At 41.5% G+C, this 19508-nt stretch overlaps 1 protein-coding gene and 1 long non-coding RNA gene across 3 annotated transcripts in view; one reads left to right on the top strand and one right to left on the bottom strand.

Moving 5' to 3' along the window:
- Positions 1 to 6469, bottom strand: part of LOC149982034 (uncharacterized) — a 108563-nt gene extending 102094 nt beyond the window's left edge. The window contains exons 1-2 of the long non-coding RNA XR_016482477.1: positions 6395 to 6469; positions 5976 to 6037 (exon numbers count right to left, since the gene is read on the bottom strand). This is a non-coding gene — a long non-coding RNA (uncharacterized LOC149982034). The remainder of the gene's footprint in view (positions 1 to 5975; positions 6038 to 6394) is intronic.
- The window catches only part of rxrga (retinoid x receptor, gamma a), a 43796-nt gene that overhangs the window by 16328 nt on the left and 7960 nt on the right, over positions 1 to 19508 (top strand). The window contains exons 2-5 of one of the 2 annotated variants that reach the window (XM_021613029.3): positions 10037 to 10332; positions 12662 to 12809; positions 13729 to 13908; positions 14035 to 14195. In XM_021613029.3, coding sequence (XP_021468704.3) covers positions 10037 to 10332; positions 12662 to 12809; positions 13729 to 13908; positions 14035 to 14195 — 785 coding nt within the window. The remainder of the gene's footprint in view (positions 1 to 10036; positions 10333 to 12661; positions 12810 to 13728; positions 13909 to 14034; positions 14196 to 19508) is intronic. The other variant, XM_021613030.3, reaches the window with a different exon arrangement.

The raw sequence follows: 19508 nt of genomic DNA, 5'->3' as shown, positions 1-19508 counted from the left end.
CTAGTGATACAGAGTGTGGTGATACTATGTTTGTATAACAAATGTGAGATTCGACATAAAATAACCCATAACTATTACCTGTTGTATCTTCATTGTCCCACAGATTGTCTCCAGGTGATCTTGGTAGGAGGGCCTCCATGCTCTCTATCAGTCAGATATAAGATATATAAAAGCTTGATAGCTGACTGATCTTTTGACAGTTCCTCAAATATAGTTTTTCCATTTGGGAGGTCCTTGCCACAATTCCATCTGCTCTTCGTTTCACAGCGCCTCCTACCCCAACAACTGGGCATTTTCTCCTACCGGCTTCTAGGAAATTCCATGTAACTCTCTGGAAGCCCATTTCAAAGAGAAGGGTGGACAGTATAACTTTTTTTGGACCTATACTGGGTTGTAAGGCCCATCACTCACAAAGTGTACAGCAGTAGTTGATGGGCAGAGCTCAAGGAAGTAGGGCAGTGTTTTTGAGAGATGGGCCCAGATAGCAGAGGGGTCATGCCGCATAAAAAAGAGCTCAGTGAGCAAAGTGAAACTGTATCATTTGTGATATATCCAACACAGGTGTGGAGGGTCACCTGCTTGTGAGAATCACCAAAGTGAACTGCCTGGAATTCACTGGTGTATTTACACAGGGAGTTCTCTGCAAAGGCAATGTGAACAATGACCTCCTCTTCCCCCAGAGTGTCTTTTAATTCTCTCAGTTTGGAGTATTGGTGTCGAATATTGTACACGTGTTTCCCCAACTTCTCTTTCAATCCTTTGGAGAAGTCCTCCAGTAGAATCTGCAGTGTTCCCACATACCTTTTCTTTTATTGTTAAATGGTCAGTGAACTTCTCCATGTTTCCTTCTTTGTTTGTTTTTCTCTCTCTCTCTTCAGCCTTTTGTTTTTCCACTCAAACCACCATATCTGCTCACCAGCATCAAAGTCAGATGTTTTAAGCTCTTTGGCTTGGCAAAGGGAGCACTCTATATACCTGCACTCTGTCTTCAGGTTCCCACAGCACAAAGACTCAATAAGTTTCCCAATGTTGCTGCAGCTGATCACTTTGTGATGCTGTAGTTTGTCCACCATGAACTGGAGGTTGGCGTGGGTTTTGCAGAGGCATTGTGTCCCTATCCCGGACTGCTGGCTTGACAACCCAAAAAGGACTTATTTTGCAGAATTCACAGTAGGAAATGTGAATCTCTGAATATTCCCTCTTAAACTTCTGATAAAGGTTCTGAATTGTGCCATTCAAGAAGAGCTTCTGCTTTGTCCTCTTGTTCCTCGTTAGTGTGTCCTTTTCCCCTGTTTCTCTACTGTTGTCATCACGTTCATAGAATCTAGTGATTTTTCTCTCCTGTGGCAGTGCTAATTCTGTTACACTGATTTTTCCTGGAGTATTGAAGACTTGAGGGCCTGTTTTCATTTGCCCTCATTTGTTTTGCTGAAAATTCAAATTCTCTGTTTGCGGCTATGACCAGGCCATACTTTCTCAGGATGCTGCCTCTGAGTATTTTTTAAGCCACTTTTTATACTTTTGTTTTAACTCTGCATTTTGAAACAATAAAATCCTTCTCATTATTCTTCAGAGTTCCCTTCATTTGCTGTTTTGTCTTTGGGGAATCTTGTCTCTCCATTTTGTCCATCAGTCGATCATACCTTTCTTTGTATTTCTCAGCTTTACTTAAAGCATTATCAAGTTTAACATTTGTCATACCTAGATCTCGGTATGCTTTTGAGCGACCTCTTTCAACCTTTTTCCTTCCAGCAAGTATTCGAGTTCTCATTCCTGTTGCAGACGATGAGGAAGGGGTATCAGGGCGTGCATCAGGGGCAGGTATGTTGGCCTAATGTTCTGGCTGCAAGTCATCTGGTGACTGAGGTGGTGTGTTGCCTAATAGGTAGGTTTCCATTGCAACTGTTCTCTTTCAAGTCTGTCTTCTATTCCGTTGGTTACATTTCCATCGCCTTCTCTGGCATCTTTGGTCTCGCTTTGTAAGCTCAGAGATAGATTTCACTTCTCCCTTCTCTTATTTCTTCCAGTATCGCTCCCTGTCTTTTTGCAGATGTTCCTGGTATCGTATAGGATACTTTTTTTGTTTTTGTTTCTATATGTCTGTGACGTCTGTGCTGTTTTATGTGGCATCTACAACTTAGTTTTCAACGTGTGCACACCTTGGAGCATTTTCTAGATTAAATGAATTTTAAACATGATAAAATAAGCCTAAAGTTTAAAAAAATGTAAGATAATGGATTGTTGTCATTTCCACCACTTTCTGTCATTTCCACCACACTTAAGTTTGTGATGGAAATGATTGTGATGGAAATTACACTTCTACAGTTTCTGGAGACAATTTACAACCTGCTTAGCATGCTTTGGTTAGTATTACAGCTAGTATATAGTTTACACTAAATACATAAAATATCACATTTCTACCACAAATTGAAGAAATTATAGCCTGTTTGGAAATGACTGACAATTAAAATATTCTCTACACAAGCAATATTTACCTTTCATTTTTCTTCAACTTCTGGACATCACATCTGGAACAACTGGAACACTGCAGTCATGTGCTTCTGTGTCACAATATGTTTCCATGGTAACTAAATTAACATTCTCTTGAAAAAAACTTTATTAATGAGGAATTTGTCCTCAGTGGTAGAAATTACACAACAACCAAATTACAGGTATATTTTGTTTAAAAAACAATATAAAGGACATACTCACAATAAATATTGATATAGATTTTATTTAATTGATCCTTTCTGTAGTAGATAACATAGTTTAATGTGTAATTATTAATGTTTTCTCATCGAAAAACATAGAAGCTTAAAAGTCTGGGTCAGGGACAAGGGCAAAATAGTGAAATTGAGGTATAAAATGCATCTGAAAAGTAACTAAAATACTTGATAGAGAGGTGTTTAAAAAAGTCTAGGGTGATTCCAGTGTGAACTTAACATACAAATATGTATTTATTTTTGATAAAATCCCCAAAATTGACCCGAGGACATAGAAGTGCCCGTTGTTGCAGAATCACTCTATTACTGTGTAACTCCGGTAGGGCAGCATCTGAAAAATAGCCCAGTTGGAAGTGTGTACCGGTGCTCGACCAGTCGGCGAAAGCCAACATCACCCACGACAGAGAACGGTTGATTGTCAAGGGCAATGAATTCCATTATCTTGGCTTTAATGGATTTCGCCTTTGAGTTGTCTCGCTTAAATGTTCTTACTCTTTCAAATGACTGCTCGACTTGTTGACTGCTCGATCTACACAGCAGACATTGTGGGCTAGGTTAGGAATGCTGTGTTGCACATGTAGCGCAACATTTTACATGGGGTCATTACATCATGTTATATAGGTATGCACGTCAGCTTTGACATCGGTTCTTAACAGTGGCGTTAAACTAGACATCGGGCCGATACCGATGTTGGCATTTCTACTTTTTTTACCGATTCTGATATGTTCACCGATATATCGTGCATCCCTACGCCTTGATGTCCTTTGGGTGGTGGACCACTCTTGATACACACGGAAAACAATTGAGTGTGAAAAACCCAGCAGCGTTGCAGTTTTTGACACACTCAAACCAGTGCGACTAGCACCTACGACCATGCCCTGTTCAAAGGCACTTCAATCTTTTGTCTTGCCCATTCATTCTCTGAATGGCACACATACACAATCCGTGTCTCAATTGTCTCAAGGCTTCAAAATCCTTCTTTAACCTGTCTCCTCCCCTTCATCTACACTGATTTGAAGTGGATTTAACAAGTGACATCAATAAGGGACCATAGCTTTCACCTGGATACACCTGGTCAGTCTATGTCATGGAAAGAGCAGGTGTTTCTAATGTTTTGTACACTCAATGTAGTACAGGATCGTGTACTTTGACTTAGCACTGATAGTAGCTAATGCATGGATAAATGTACAGTCACTAGTGAACGTCTACACCCACCTTGCACAGTCTTCATAATCTAAAAAGGGGCATAAATTGGTTATTTTTCCATTACTTTATCAATTTTTGTATTTATTTTAAAGGCAGAAAAATATGAAGACTGTGCAAGAGGTGTGTAGACTTTATCTAGGCACTGTAAGTATGTGGGCATGTGTTTGTTGGCGCACTGTAGAAAGGCTGCCTGACAAGATCACGCTGTGATCTTTGCTGAACCCGAGGTGCTGGGTTCTGTCTTCAACAAAATGGAAAGCTGTGAGTTAGTGACTTTTGATCTTTGTGACACAATAGGCAGTTGGTGAAAGGGAGACTGTGTGTGTGCATGTGCGTGTGTTTGTGTTTGTTTATGAGAGAGAAAGAGACCAGAAGTACATACATGCATAAATACACATAGTCACAGTCACACAGTTATTTTCTTGGTTCTGTCTAAATATACATTGTGGTTTCCTGCATCTGCTTTGGCAGAGAAACTGCTGTACCTAAAACTGTCTACACAATATGAGGAAGTGCCTTTTTCCTCCTTTATCTTGTCAAAGATCATACCCCCAAAATATGCTAACCTCGCTCCATTACCAATAACAGGAGAGGTTAGCATGTCTTGGGGGTATGATCTTTGACCCTCTATAACTTTTCTCACTCATCATTATTAACAACTCATTCAGGACTATCCATAATTATGGTAGCATCCACATTAATATAGAAGCATTTAGAAACATATTATATTCTTATTGACAATACAAGTGACTTCAAAACGACACAATACATTATTTACCATTCATTTATATTGGGCACAAAATAATCTGAAAACACATCCAAAACGAACTACAAATGCATCCAACAACTTTGTAGAGTCACAAACTTGATGTAGTGATTGTGTTCTAGGAATATGGGACCAAATACTAAACTTTTCAGACCCCACTGTATATGTATGTATGTGAGAGGGAGAGAGAGAGTATTTGTCTGCATAAAAAAATCCACACAAAATGTCCAATCCCCACTAATACATGCTAGTATCAGTCCCCACTGTAGGCTGGCGTCCGTGCGCTTCCACTAGCCCTGCTGGTCCAGCTGACCTATCCGACTCTGTCCTGTGTAACACGAGAGAGGTCGCTCTACCCAGGACTGACTACAGTGACCCTGCAACCATGCCCCATGCAAATGCCACCTCCTGTTAGCCCTGTGACGTAAAGCTCTGCCCAACAGCCCAACCTTGAAGTGTTGGGGCCTGAAATGTCAACCTGTCATTCTATATTCCCAGACGAGGAGAGACAGAAAGAAGATTAGATTTGATAGATTCTTGTTGCTGTAACATATGCAAATAGATTTGATAGATTCTTGTTGCTATAACATATGTACATATATTTGATAGATTCTTGTTGGTATAACATATGTACATAGATTTGATAGTTGATAGAGCCCTCTCTCTTGGATCATGTTGCTGTTGGCTTGGTGTTGTTGATACAGTGGGTGTAGAGCCTGGCATACATACGTAGCACGTGAGTTTCAAGTTTGGGGAAGATCATTTTCACCATAATAATGCACCTTTATAATAAAAGCATTACATGCATAATTGCATTTGTGGACACATTTGAGAATGGTCAATTCCTGCCAATTGAACAGTCGCGCTTATAGCCTACTGCCGTGTGCGCATTGCTGCGCTTCTAATGTGAAGAAATAGCCTAATAGTTTATCAACATTTTAAGCTAAACGTTCTCATCTGTTGCGTCAGGCTCATTGCTTAACCTTTCTGATCTCCCCATCCCGGATCCGGGATCGTGAATACAGACTCAAGCTCATTACCATAACGCAACGTTAACTATTCATGAAAATCGCAAATGAAATGAAATAAATATGCTAGCTCTCAAGCTTAGCCTTTTGTTAACAACACTGTCATCTCAGATTTTCAAAATATGCTTCTCAACCATTGCAAAACAAGCATTTGTGTAACAGTATTGATGGCTAACGTAGCATTTAGCATTAGCATTCAGCTGGCAACATTTACACAAAAAAACAGAAAAGCATTCAAATAAAATCATTTACCTTTGAAGAACTTCAGATGTTTTCAATGAGGAGACTCTCAGATAGCAAATGTTCAGTTTTTCCTGAAAGATTATTTGTTTAGGACAAATCGCTCCGTTTTCTGCGTCACGTTTAGCTATGAAAAAACCCCTGTATCCAGGATTGTGTAAATCTATCAACAAGCTCATTAGCATAACACAACGTTAACTATTCATGAAAATCGCAAATTAAATGAAATAAATATGCCATCTCTCAAGCTTAGCCTTTTGTAAACAACACTGTCATCTCAGATTTTCAAAATATGCTTCTCAACCATAGGAAAACAATCATTTGTGTAAAAGTAGCTAGCTAGCGTTAGCATTTAGCATTAGCATTAGCGTTAGCATCCAGCACGCAACATTTCAACAAAAATATAAAAGCCTTCAAATAAAATAATTTACCTTTGAAGAACTTCTGATGTTTTCAATGAGGATACTCTCAGTTAGATAGCAGATGCTCAGTTTTTCCAAAAAGATTCTTTGTGTATTAGAAATAGCTCCGTTTTATACATCACATTTGGCTACCAAAAAAAATCCGAAAATTCAGTCCTCAAAACGCGAACTTTTTTCCAAATTAACTCCATAATATCGACTGAAAACATGGCAAACGTTGTTTAGAATCAATCATCAAGGTGTTTTTCACATATCTCTTCATTGATACATCGTTCTTGGACACATGGTTTCTCCCCTATATCAAATGGAAAAGTACGAGCAGCTGGCAATTGCGCATCGAATTCCACGCAGGACACCAGGCGGACACTTGGAAAATGTAGTCTCTTATGGTCAATCTTCCAATGATATGCCTACAAATACGTCACAATGCTGCTAAGACCTTGGGCGAACGACAAAGTGTAGGCTCATTCCTTGCGCAATCACAGCCATATAAGGAGACAATGGAAAACAGAGCTTCAGAAATTCTGCTAATTCCTGGTTGATGCATCATCTTGGTTTTGCCTGTAGAATGAGTTCTGGGGCACTTACAAACAAAATCTTTGCAGATTCTGAAACTTCAGAGTGTTTTCTTTCCAAAACTGTCAAGGATATGCATAGTCGAGCATCTTTTCGTGACAAAATATCGCGCTTAAAACGGGAACGTTTTTTTATCCAAAAATGAAATAGCGCCCCTAGAGATCTAACAGGTTAAAACAGTTTTGTTGATGCTAGTGGTTGTATTAATTTGGGATCTATCTCATCCCACAACTGTCCCGGACTATGTTTGGAATATTTATTTCTCTCACAGAATAGAACAGGTCAACTTTTGTACTATGGGGGATAGTAGATTGACATAGGCTAGTGATTTTGCTGTTCGTTAGGCCTACTCATCTTGTTGGCTGACGAAAAGTGAATGTGGACAGTTCTTCCAATATCTTCAATATGCACTTGGATAAGGACGCGCTCAGTTGTATCCTTGATGTGTGTGTCTTCACTTGTAGCCTGTGAGAAAGACCTGATCACGTGACGAAGAGCCATGTGAGTGAGAGGTGCTTCGGCACGCAGCTGGTAGAAGGGAATTATAATTATTATATTCAGCTCAAGGGTACAATGGCCACCGGCTGCAAAAGGCATGGATGTTTTTAGGGGGCATTACGGTCACACAAAGGGGATGCAGCCGGGAAATTCGAGGCATTATCAAGTGCTTTTCAAATTGTGAATGAGAGACTGATGAAGTGTGTACAGCCTGCACAAAAAAACAAAGCAGAGCTCATGCCTTTCATGCGTCTTTTTTCAAACCTTTTTTCAAACCTTTTTTCAAGTCTCATCATGCAGCCTTAGAATGTATAAAACATCTAAACATATAGCCCAACATTTGTACCACAACTAAAGTTACTTAAATAACTCTAAATTAAGCATATATTAGTACCTGTTTCTTTGTTAACCGCCAACACAGAATAGCGCTTTCTATTTTATTCAGCTTTGTTCAATTGCATTCTTCATACTATACAATAATCTAAAATAATGCTACGGAATTCTAAGCAAATCTTGTCTGTTTAATGAACTAGTGTAGCCCACAGCCATATGGTACTGTATAGCCAGATCAAGGCCTAACATAAGGACAATGCAGAGTATGTTATTCTGTTCTTCTGAAATAGACTACATTTTCTTCATATCATGTTGCTTTAGAACTGTCTAAAATAAATCATGGATTTATTGTGATGGTGTAGACTTTGAAAAAATGTAGACGTTCCCAATGTCTGCATCAGTGGCTTGTAAACTATGTGTGGAAGACGAATGATGCTAAATGTGTTTATGTTCTTTAACTTCTTGACGCACCCATCCCTTTAGCGGGATCATTTTCATCAACACCCGCTGAATTGTAGCACGCCAAATTCAAATTAAATTACTAAAAATATTTAATTTTCATGAAATGAAAGTGCAATATAGCAAAACACAGCTTAGCTTGTTGTTAATCCACCTGGCGTGTCAGATTTCAATACAGCTTTTCGGCGAAAGCATAACAAGCGTTTATGTAAGAACATCTCTCTCAGTAGACAAATATTACAAACACTAGCAGCCAAGTAGATTGGTCACGAAAGTCAGAAAAGCAATAGATTAAATCGCTTACCTTTGATGATCTTCGGATGTTTGCACTCACGAGACTCCCAGTTACACACTAAATGTTCCTTTTGTTCCATAAAGATTATTTTTATATCCAAAATACCTCCATTTGTTTGGCGCGTTATGTTCAGAAATCCACAGTCTCGAGCGGTCACGACATCGCAGACGAAAATTCCAAATAGTATCCGTAATGTCCACAGAAACATGTCAAACCTTTTTTATAATCAACCCTCGGGTTGTTTTTAAAATATATAATCGATAATATATCAACCGGGACTGTCGCTTTTTCAATAGGAGAGGGAGAGACAATGGCTGCCCCACTCTGTTGCGCAAGCAAAACTCTGCGAACACCCAGCTATCCACTGACACGATGTTATCTTTCTCTCTCATTTTTCTAAATAAAAGCCTGAAACGATGTCTAAAGACTGTTGACACCTGGGGGAAGCCATAGGACAAGGAATCTGGTTGATATCCCTTTAAATGGAGGCAAGGCATCCAATGGAACAGAGCTTTCAGGAAAAACATCACTTCCTGGTTTGATTTTCCTCAGGTTTTCGCCTGCAATATCAGTTCTGTTATACTCACAGACAATATTTTGACCGTTTTGGAAACTTTAGAGTGTTTTCTATCCTAATCTGACGATTTCTTGCATATTCTAGTTTCTGGGCCTGAGAAATAGGCAGTTTCAAATGGGTATGTTTTTTTTACCCAAAAACGAAAATCCTGCCCCCTACACTCAAGAAGTTAACGGTCAATTACCATGAGACCGGCAGTTATTTGCTTGACAATCACCGGCTGACAAAGTTTCATGACCGCCACAGCCCTAACTTCCCTCTAGGGTCCCTGTAACACCCCCCTAACATTTTCTCATGTTGATGCATAATGGGAACATGCAGGGCTCTTATGACCTTAGAAATCATTTTTTTAATGATCAGATCAGTGTAGCCTGTCTCTGCACTGACCTTCTTAAGGCTGTTCTGGGGCTGTATGGAAGTCCCTTACGCAGGCTTTCACCGTGCACTGACCCCCAGGCACCCAGCTACTTCAGGTTACATCAGGTTACATCACAGTGCATTAACAGCTGAATTAGTGATAAGGTTAAATGGAGAGATTCACATTTTGGACTCCTGGCTGTCACTCAACCACTCAGGAACCTCGGTTGATGATGTGGGTCTAGTTAGTTGTTATGCATGTGTCCTAATTCATCGTGTTCTGGTCTGATTGCCCATTCCACTGTCTCTGAACCAGGAGCTTATAGAAGTATGATTTATAGAACAGCCATGAACAATTTCTTGTCATGTGGAATTGATTGTAGTGTCTATTCTACAATGTACATTTCTAGCTGCAGAATCCTAAACCCTATTGATTCTACACCTATGTACAGTAGAATGTCAAGTGGGCTGAAAACAAGTATCCTATCCTTATTGGTTGGCGTGTCCCCTAACTCCCTTCTCCTCTCTGATTGACTGTTTTCTGCTCTGATTATAGATTCTTCTGTTCAGGTCTCCCACCTGAGCTCCACCCCCTCACAGCCCCTTAGCATCATGGTGGGCCCCCCTCACCCTCACCACCACCACCCCCATCACCATCACCACCCCTCCGTCATCAGCACCACCGTCAACCCCGGGCGGCCCCACCCATCCCCCATAAGCACCCTGGGCTCGCCATTCAATGGGCTGGGCGGCTCGCCGTACTCCGTCATCACGTCGTCCTCTCTGGGCTCGCCAGGTGTCTCCATGCCCCACACGCCCACCATAGGCTTCAGCACGCTCTCCAGCCCACAGGTAAGAGTGAATGTATTCACACACACTAATTAATGTGTTACATAAGGAGATGCATAAAATACTAAATATCAAAGTCATAGTGTAGCATCATTTGACAAATATGTTGCAAAAGATCATATATGAAAAATATGATATGCACTTCTTCCCAGGGGCTTTGTCAGGATGCGATCAACCTTGCCGTCAGTCTGGTTGATTGCATCAATGGTTGTGATTGTTTTCAATCTTTCCGCAATGTGGCGCCAAATCTCTGTTTTCTACATGCTCAGTACAATGCTCATGTGCTTTCAAATTGGTCCCTATATTCTTCCAGTAAGGAAAACCAACCCTGCTGAAATTTGTCTCTTAAAAAAATAAATATTTTTCTTCTTCTTCTCACTAAAGTCATAAACCCCCACAGCCAAATATCTTCCCGCGGCTATGCTTGTAGTCCATGCTCCGACAAATTGAGGCTGTTCCGACGGCAAAAGGGGGTGCAACTCAATATTTGGACAGTGTGACTAATATTTTGTACACTCAGTGTATATACAACCCATTTTTCATGTTTTACCAAGTACATTTTTCACTTTTGAATAAGCTATCCAAATGTCTTCATTTGGGCACAGTGAATGAATAATGTATAGGCTATATGAAGTATTCAGCAAGGGCCTCATATGCGTAATGCATGGCTGGTATGTGTGGGCTGAGAGGCATGGGACGTGGTGTGTAGACTAACAATGTAGGTCATCTGTGTGTGTGTGTGTGTGTGTGTGTGTGTTGACCCGGCCCAGTCCTTTCTAGTCTACAGTACAGTACTCAGTGGTACGGAGCCCGCTTCACTATCCAAGCTGGTCTCACAAAGGGCAATAGTCCCTCAACCTGTTTGTGTACACAAGATGCCTATATATTATTATCACACATACTTGCTATATACATGACTTACCCTCACTAGCAGGACAATGAATTATTAGGAGGATGTCCTCGTATCTTTTTAATTCCCTGTGGTTCATTTTACAAAAATCTCTGAAACTGGAAACACTTATCTCCCTCACTAGCTTTAAGCACCAGCTTTCAGAGCAGCTCACAGATTACTGCACCTGTACATAGCCCATCTATAATTTAGCCCAAACAACTACCTCTTCCCCTACTGTATTTATTTATTTTGCTCCTTTGCACCCCATTATATTTATTTCTACTTTGCACATTCTTCCACTGCAAATCTACCATTCCAGTGTTTTACTTGCTATATTGTATTTACTTCGCCACCATGGCCTTTTTTTGCCTTTACCTCCCTTATCTCACCTCATTTGCTCACATCGTATATAGACTTATTTTTCTACTGTATTATTGACTGTATGTTTGTTTTACTCCATGTGTAACTCTGTGTTGTTGTATGTGTCGAACTGCTTTGCTTTATCTTGGCCAGGTCGCAATTGTAAATGAGAACTTGTTCTCAACTTGCCTACCTGGTTAAATAATGGTGAAAACAATAAAATAATAATAATAATAATGATCAGACCTGGGTTCATATAGTATTTGTTCCATTTATTATACTTTAGATGTGCTTGATTGAGCTTACCTGGCACAATGGAACCAATGCAATAGTCCTTAGTGTAAAACCCACCCCTCTGGCACTCTTGACAGGCTCAATCAAACACAATACTTTATGAACCCAGGTCTGGTAATGATGCTTTCCTTTGGCCCGGAATAGCTTATACGGTTTTCTTAATGACCAACTACCTCCCTCTACTGCTCTCCTGTGGAACTGCATGTACTATAGTTCAATTGAGTGTGTATTCAGCTTCGTTAAAATTCTATCTGGTATGAATTATATCAGCCTTACAGTTACCATTTTGTGCCCTTCCTTGAGGGCCTTCTGTAAATGTTTGCTATTGGCACGATATTATATTAAGGACTGTGTAAAGAGAGTAAATCATCCATATTAACAGCTACTTCCATACCTGGATAAAAAAAACAGGTCACATGACATGACAAAGGAAAACACTTCAGATAAGGTTGTTAGGGAGGTAGGAAGCGTTCAGATAGGGAGGTATGCACATAGACAGAGAAATGAACACAAGCACACACACACACACACACACACACACACTGAGGAAGGCGCTGACTGTATACTGTATAGCTAATGCATGCAGTATACAAAAGACCACTCGAGGTGCTTGGTTCTGTCTTCAACTAAAATGGAAGTCGGTGACTTTTGACCTTTGTGACACCGTCGGCAGTTGGCGAAAGTGAGCCAGTGTGTGTGTGCATCTGTGTGTACACCCCCCCCCCCCCCCATACACACACACACATACACACCATTAACCCCCTCTCTGTCCCCTGCTCTCTGTAGGTAAACTCTCTGAACAGTGTGAGCAGCAGTGAGGACATCAAGCCTCCTCCAGGCCTGGCTGGACTGGGTCACATGAACAGCTACGGCTGCATGAGCCCAGGGTCCATGTCCAAGCACATCTGTGCCATCTGTGGGGACCGATCCTCAGGTAAAACAGCAGACTATATTATAGCTAGGCCCAAGACTAAGGCCCAAGACTAAGGCCCAAGACTAAGGCCCAAGACTAAGGCCCAAGAATAAGGCCCAAGAATAAGGCCCAAGAATAAGGCCCAAGACTAGACAATACCACGAGAGCTTGGGACTAGAAGATTCCATCTGTAAAAAGAGAATTTGAAGATAATTGGGTTTAAAGTTGCAAACCCCTCATTGGTTTGAATGTCAGCCATTTTTATATTTTATTCTTTTGAATTTACTAAGATAAATTGGGATATTTAGAGTACTATATTGGTAGAGAACATTGAACAGAACAAGGCTGTGTTAATAATTTCATTTTGACAAAAATGCAGATAGAGCCTTGGCTCTCGAGCTGGGTACCAGAGTTTTTCCCTTGACAGGTTGGATGGTAAGGAAAAAAACTCTGGCCCTACTACTAGTATACCATACCCCCTTCATCAGCATACTGTACCTACAGGATAACTAAGCCAAATGAACATTTCCAGGAGAAATGCTACAATAGATTATTTCCACTCACTAACGACAGATAGTATATTTAAGCAATAAGACACAAGGGGGTGTGGTATTTGGCCAATATACCACGGCTAAGGGCTGTTCTTAAGCACGACGCAACGCCTTTAGCCGTGGTATATTGGCCATATACCACAAAACCCCAGAGGTGCCTTACTGCTCTTATAAACTGGTTACCAACGTTAGTAGAGCAGTAAAAATAAATGTTTTGTCATATTGATATTCCACAGCTTTTAGCGATTCAGCATTCAGGCAGTTTATAAAGCTCCTCAACTAAGCATACCATCCACACCAACACTGAATCACCCAACAACAGCAGCTCATGTACAGTAGGAGCTGATCTGATCAAGATAATAATTGTATTTCCTGTTTCGTTCTTCCAGGGAAACACTATGCCGTGTACAGCTGTGAAGGCTGTAAAGGCTTCTTCAAAAGAACCATCAGGAAGGACCTCACTTACACGTGTCGAGACAGCAAGGAGTGCCTGATCGATAAGCGCCAACGCAACCGCTGCCAATACTGTCGCTACCAGAAGTGTCTGGCCATGGGCATGAAGAGAGAAGGTGTGTGTGTTTGTCTCCCCTGTGCGTATGTGTGTGTTTGTTTCTCTATGCAGGCAGGTGTGTGTGTGTACTGTGTTATTGTATGTAAGTGTGTGTGACCCCCCCTGTTTGTGTTTCTCTGTGCAGCTGTGCAGGAGGAGCGTCAGCGGGGCCGGGACAAGAGTGATAACGAGGTGGAGTCAACCAGTAGTTTCAACGGGGACATGCCGGTCGAGAAGATATTGGACGCGGAGTTGGCCATCGAACCCAAGACTGAAGCTTACATGGAGGCCAGCACAGGCAACTCTGTAAGCAAAGCTCTGTCTCTCTGTCTCTCTCTCTTTCTGTCTCTCTCTCTTTCTCTCTCTCTCTCTCTCCCTCTCTCTCTTTCTGCCTCTCTCTCTCGCTCTCTCTCTCTCTGTCTGTCTTTCTCTATCTTTGTTTCTGTGTCTCTCACTTCAATTCAATTCAAGGGGCTTTATTGACATGGGAAACAGGTTAACATTGCCAAAGCAAGTGAGGTAGATAATGCACAAAAGTGAAATAAACAATAAAAATGAACAGTAAACATTACACGTACAGAAGTTTCAAAACAATAGAGACATTACAAATGTCATATTATGTATATGTGCAGTGTTGTAACAATGTACACATGGTTAAAGTACACAAGGGAAAATAAATAAGCATAAACATGGGTTGTATGTGCAGCTCAGTTTCCACCTAATTTTGTGGGCAGTGTGCACATAGCCTGTCTTCTCTTGAGAGCCATGTCTGTCTACGGCGGCCTTTCTCAATAGCAAGGCTATGCTCACTGAGTCTGTACACAGTCAAACTTTCCTTAAGTTTGGGTCAGTCACAGTGGTCAGGTATTCTGCCACTGTGTACTCTCTGTTTAGGGCCAAATAGAATTCTAGTTTGCTGTTTTTTTGTTAATTCTTTCCAATGTGTCAAGTAATTATCTTTTTGTTTTCTGGTCTCTCTATCTCTCTGTCTCCCTCTCTCTCTCTCTGTCTGTCTCTGTCTCTGTCTCTGTCTCTGTCTCTCTCTCTCTCTCTCTCTCTCTGTACATATTATATGTTTGACAGTTTATCAGGAAATGCAGCTCCATCTCAGGTTCTGCTGTGGTGCAGTGGTTGCACAGCCTTTCCTCTACAGGGAACCAGGTTTTCCTGTGTCTACCCTTCTCAATGGCAAGGCTGTGCTCACTGAGCCTGCACTTTGTCAAGGGTTTTCTAAGGTTTTGATCAGTAACCATGGTCAAATGGTTAGCCACGGTGTACTGACGATTTAGGGCCATATAGCACTGCATTTTGCGTTCTGCTTGTGCTTGTGTTTCCCAATAAGCAATGTAGTTTTGTTTTGACTGTGTTGTAATTTGTTTTATTCTGATTGATTGGATGTTCTGGTCCTGAGGCTTCAGTGTGTAGTAGAACAGGTTTGTGAACTCAGCCCCAGGACCGGCTGGAGGAAGGGACTCTTTTCTTTGCTCAGCTCTTGGAATTGCACGGCTTGGTAATGATATGAGTGGGTGTCACTGTATTTTAATTGCTCTTTTTTAAAGTTGTATTATTAGTGGATATTGGCCTAATTCTGCCCTGCATGCATTGTTTGTAGTTTTCCTCTGGACATGTAGGAGTGTCTTACAGAACTCTGCATGCAGGGTTTCAATGGGGTGTTTGTCCCATTTGGTGAAATTTTGTTTTGCAAGTGGACCCCCACACCTCGCTGGCATAAAGTTGAATTGGTTCAATGACACATTCAATTAGTTTTAGCCAAATTTGAATAGATATTTCAATTTGAATTTGTTTTATAATGGCGTAGAATGCCCTGCGTGCTTTCTCTCTCAGTTCATTCACTGCATCATTAAGGTGTCCAGTTGAGCTTATTTTTAAACCTAAGTAATTGTAGTGTGTGTAGTACTCTATATATTTTGTACCATTTGAGAACTTTGGTCTAATTCCCTGAGATCTGGATCTTCTCTGGAAAATCATTATTTTTGTATTTTTGGGGTTTACTGCCAGGGCCCAGGTCTGGCAGTACTGCTCTAGAAGGTCCAGGCTCTGCTGTAGGCCATGTGCTGTGGGTGACAGCAGGCATAGGTCATCTGCAAAGAGTAGGCATTTAACCTCTGAATTGTGGAGACTAACACCAGGGGCTGAGGATTTTTCTAGAATAGTGGCCAATTCGTAGATGTAAACATTGAAGAGTGCAGGGCTCAGATTGCAACCCTGGCGAAGGCCACGCCCCTGCACGTATTGCCAGTATCAGGGATGCAAACTAGTCACCTTTCGGCGAAATTCGCCATTTTGAATCCAAAATAGGTGCCCTACGTGATTCGTGTAGATCCGATGAGAAAAGTTTGTGGGAGAGTTGGATCACTACTGGCTGTATCCAAGGCTCAGCCAATCGTTTACATAACAACAGAATGCAGACACAAACCAATTTACTAGTTACAGCAGCACGTCCCCTGAACGATAACGAAGAGGTACAGTGTTGCCAACTTAGCAACTTTGTCGCTATACTTAGAAAGTATTCAGACCCCTTCTTGCAACATTTTTTTAAAAATCGACTAGCAACAAATCTAGCAACTTTCTCTGGTGTTATTGGAGACTTTTGGAGACTGACGTGAAAACACGTATTGTTCTTACTCTTCTCAACGTGCAGCCTGTGCTGCTGTGGGCCCCACCCTGTCCCAAAGCACTCACAGGCGGCCCAGTCCTCGCGCAGCAGTCCCTCCCAGCTGCAGTCAGAGCAGGAGATGTTCACCCCTCCGTGTCCAGACTGCAAATGAATCATGCATGCGGGAAGCCGCCGCTGGCTGATGCCGCCCTGGCATACATTCAGGGCGGGATGTAAATGTAAAATGTTCTTTGTCTAAAATAAATCGCTGCACAAAAATAAATCATTGCCTTTGACTCACACAGCCTCAGTCACTTACTCACCTTGTCCACTGTGTGTGTGCCTCTCTGTGACATAAGCTAAACATCTAGCTGGCTAGCTGATCATGTCTCAGTCTAAACTGTACTCTCAAAAATACAGAAAGGAGTGGGAATCAAACTCTGAATTCAAAGGCTGGTTGAAGCTGTTTATTGGAGATGATATACGGGCATTCTGCCTGTATTGTAAGGTTGATTTCTACGCAAATTTAGTGATGTAAAAAAACACATGACAACTCTAAAACATACTCAAAAGGCAAAGCTTTATAACAGTTTCACCCAAAACAAGCTGCCATTTATGGTTAAAAAAAATTGACTCTGCAAAAAAGGCTGAGGCCACCATGGCATTAGTTATCGCTGAACACTGTTCCATGCTGACGTGCTCACATTGGAGAAGCATTTAGAGCTGCTTTCTCAGACTCCAGTGCTGCTACCCACTTCAAAGTGTTGATGATTAACTACAGGAGAAAGAGACCAAATCAAGACGCTGGACAGAGTGGAATCAAGTATAGCAAAAAGGCAGTTTATTAAGGTCAAAGATATCTTGTCCTAGCAGTTTAACATGCACGGACCTATTCATTTGACTCGGAAGGAGACAGCTGAAAAAAGGGGCTTAGACAAAGGTTACATCAGTTTTTATACATGGAATAATGTAGGTAGAGTCTTGTCGTGTCGCCTTCTGAATGGTCCCGAAGGGTTGGAGGCGGACCTGCTCTAGCCAGAGCAGGAGCCCCAGTGGTGCACAGCAGAGTCTTCTGCTCTGGGCACCCGACCAGTAGAGGGGGGATGAAGTGTGTGTGTTTATGCAAGAAGGTATTTGTGTGTCAGGGGATCGTGAGGTAGGGGGAACTGAGAGGGGCAGTTTTCTGGCTGGGTGTGTGTGTTCGTGCGATGGAATGTCTGTGTGTGTCCTGGGGTCGTGAGATAAGAGAACTGAGAGGGGCAGTTTATGGTTGGGTATATGTGTTCGTTCCTGTTTGGGCAGGGATACGTGCAATGACTTGAGTCAAGCGGATAAGTTTGCCGCTGTATAATATATGAGCTATGTGCATGAATATATGTATATATGACAAAAGTGCACAGAAATGATTAAAGGTGTTCTAGCACCATACTTTCTGAAAAAGTTGGTCGCAGATGTTGTGGATGACCAGCGTTTCAGCCTCCTCCTCTATGAGCCCACGGATGTAAGTGTTTCTAAGTACCTGGGGGTTGTGATAAGGTACTTTAGTGACACCTAGCAGACAATTGTATCAACATTTCTGGGGCTTGTTGAGTTGGAGGGAGGAGATGCCAAATCTATAGCCCATGCTGTTGGCTTTCCTCGAGAAGCGTTTCTCTTTTAAAAAAAGAGAAACTCCTGGGGATAGGGACAGGCAATGCCTCTGTTATGACTGGGATTAACATAAAGTGCTGAAGGAGGAGTATGGCCTCAAATATCTGGTTCTTATTCGCTGTGTGTGCCACTCTCTACAGCCTGTGCTCGTTTGTAGTTCTAAACATATTTAGGGCGTCCGTCACAATTACATGCACATGTCCAATTATGCAAATTAGGTGATGACGTCATTTAGCAACTTTTAGGACAGCCAATAGCTACTTTCCTTACTGAGGAGTTGGCAACACTAAAGAGGTAACGTTAGGTGAGAAGCCTGACTACAGAGACGAGGGTGAGAAGGTGATGACGTGTACTTCATGAGCTGTAACCGAAAAACTACGGGCATTTGGAAAGTTTGAGGTGAGGGAGAAAGTGTGGTGGAACAAGTATTAGCATTGTTATCTTGCTAGCTGGATCGAATTCTCCGTTAGCTAGCCAGAGAAATGTTGAGTGACGTTAGCCAATTTATCTGATCAAATAATTGAGTTTTTATATGGTGTGAAAATTTGCTTGCTAATAAAGTCAGATAGCTAGCTAACATTACAACATTAGATGAGCTAACATTAGTAACCTAACCAATTCGCTACAGTATTAACTAGTATACAAGTCCTTGCCGTTCCTCAAGTTATAACGTGTTAGTTGATTACTGGACCCTGGCAATCTGTGTGAAATGTTAACTAGCTAACGAACTAACCACTATCTGTTAACTAATGTTTTCCCTCTACAGTATGTGGTTAATTTTTTGAATGAGAGTTAGGTGAAAATGAGACGTTGCTTGTTAAACAAGTGGATTCAGGGATCAAGTGTAGCTGGAGTTGGGCCTGGCTTTAGCTGGATGCCACTATAGAGGTGAAAGGAACACCACACACTTTCCCTCTTTCTCACTTTTGCTGGCACGTTGTAGAACAGATAAAAATAATTACCCACAAAACACAGGTGGGAAAATGCTACTTAAGTATGGTCCTCAATCAGAGACAACGATTGACAGCTGCCTCTGATTGGGAACCATACCAGGCCAAACACATAGAAATAGAAAACATAGGAAAAACACATAGAATGCCCACCCCAACTCACGCCCTGACCAAACCAAAATAGAGACATAAAAAAGGAACTAAGGACGTGACATTTGTTGTGTTGAACTTGCCAGTAACGTGTGTGTGTGTGTGTGTGTGTGTGTGTGTGGGAGGGTGTATAATTTGTTTTACTCAGTGAATGTTATCTTTGCACACATGTAGCCTTGGGCACTTGATCGATGTCTATAGTGGCCACTATAATAGTGCAAAAATAGAATGCCTGTTTGTTTCATTCTATTT

The sequence above is a fragment of the Oncorhynchus mykiss genome, chromosome 8, assembly GCF_057628025.1.
Source record: "Oncorhynchus mykiss isolate SJ-2025 chromosome 8, ASM5762802v1, whole genome shotgun sequence".
NCBI lineage: Eukaryota > Metazoa > Chordata > Actinopteri > Salmoniformes > Salmonidae > Oncorhynchus > Oncorhynchus mykiss.
Note: the sequence above shows the minus strand (reverse complement) of the source record. Positions and strands in the feature narration are given on the sequence as shown.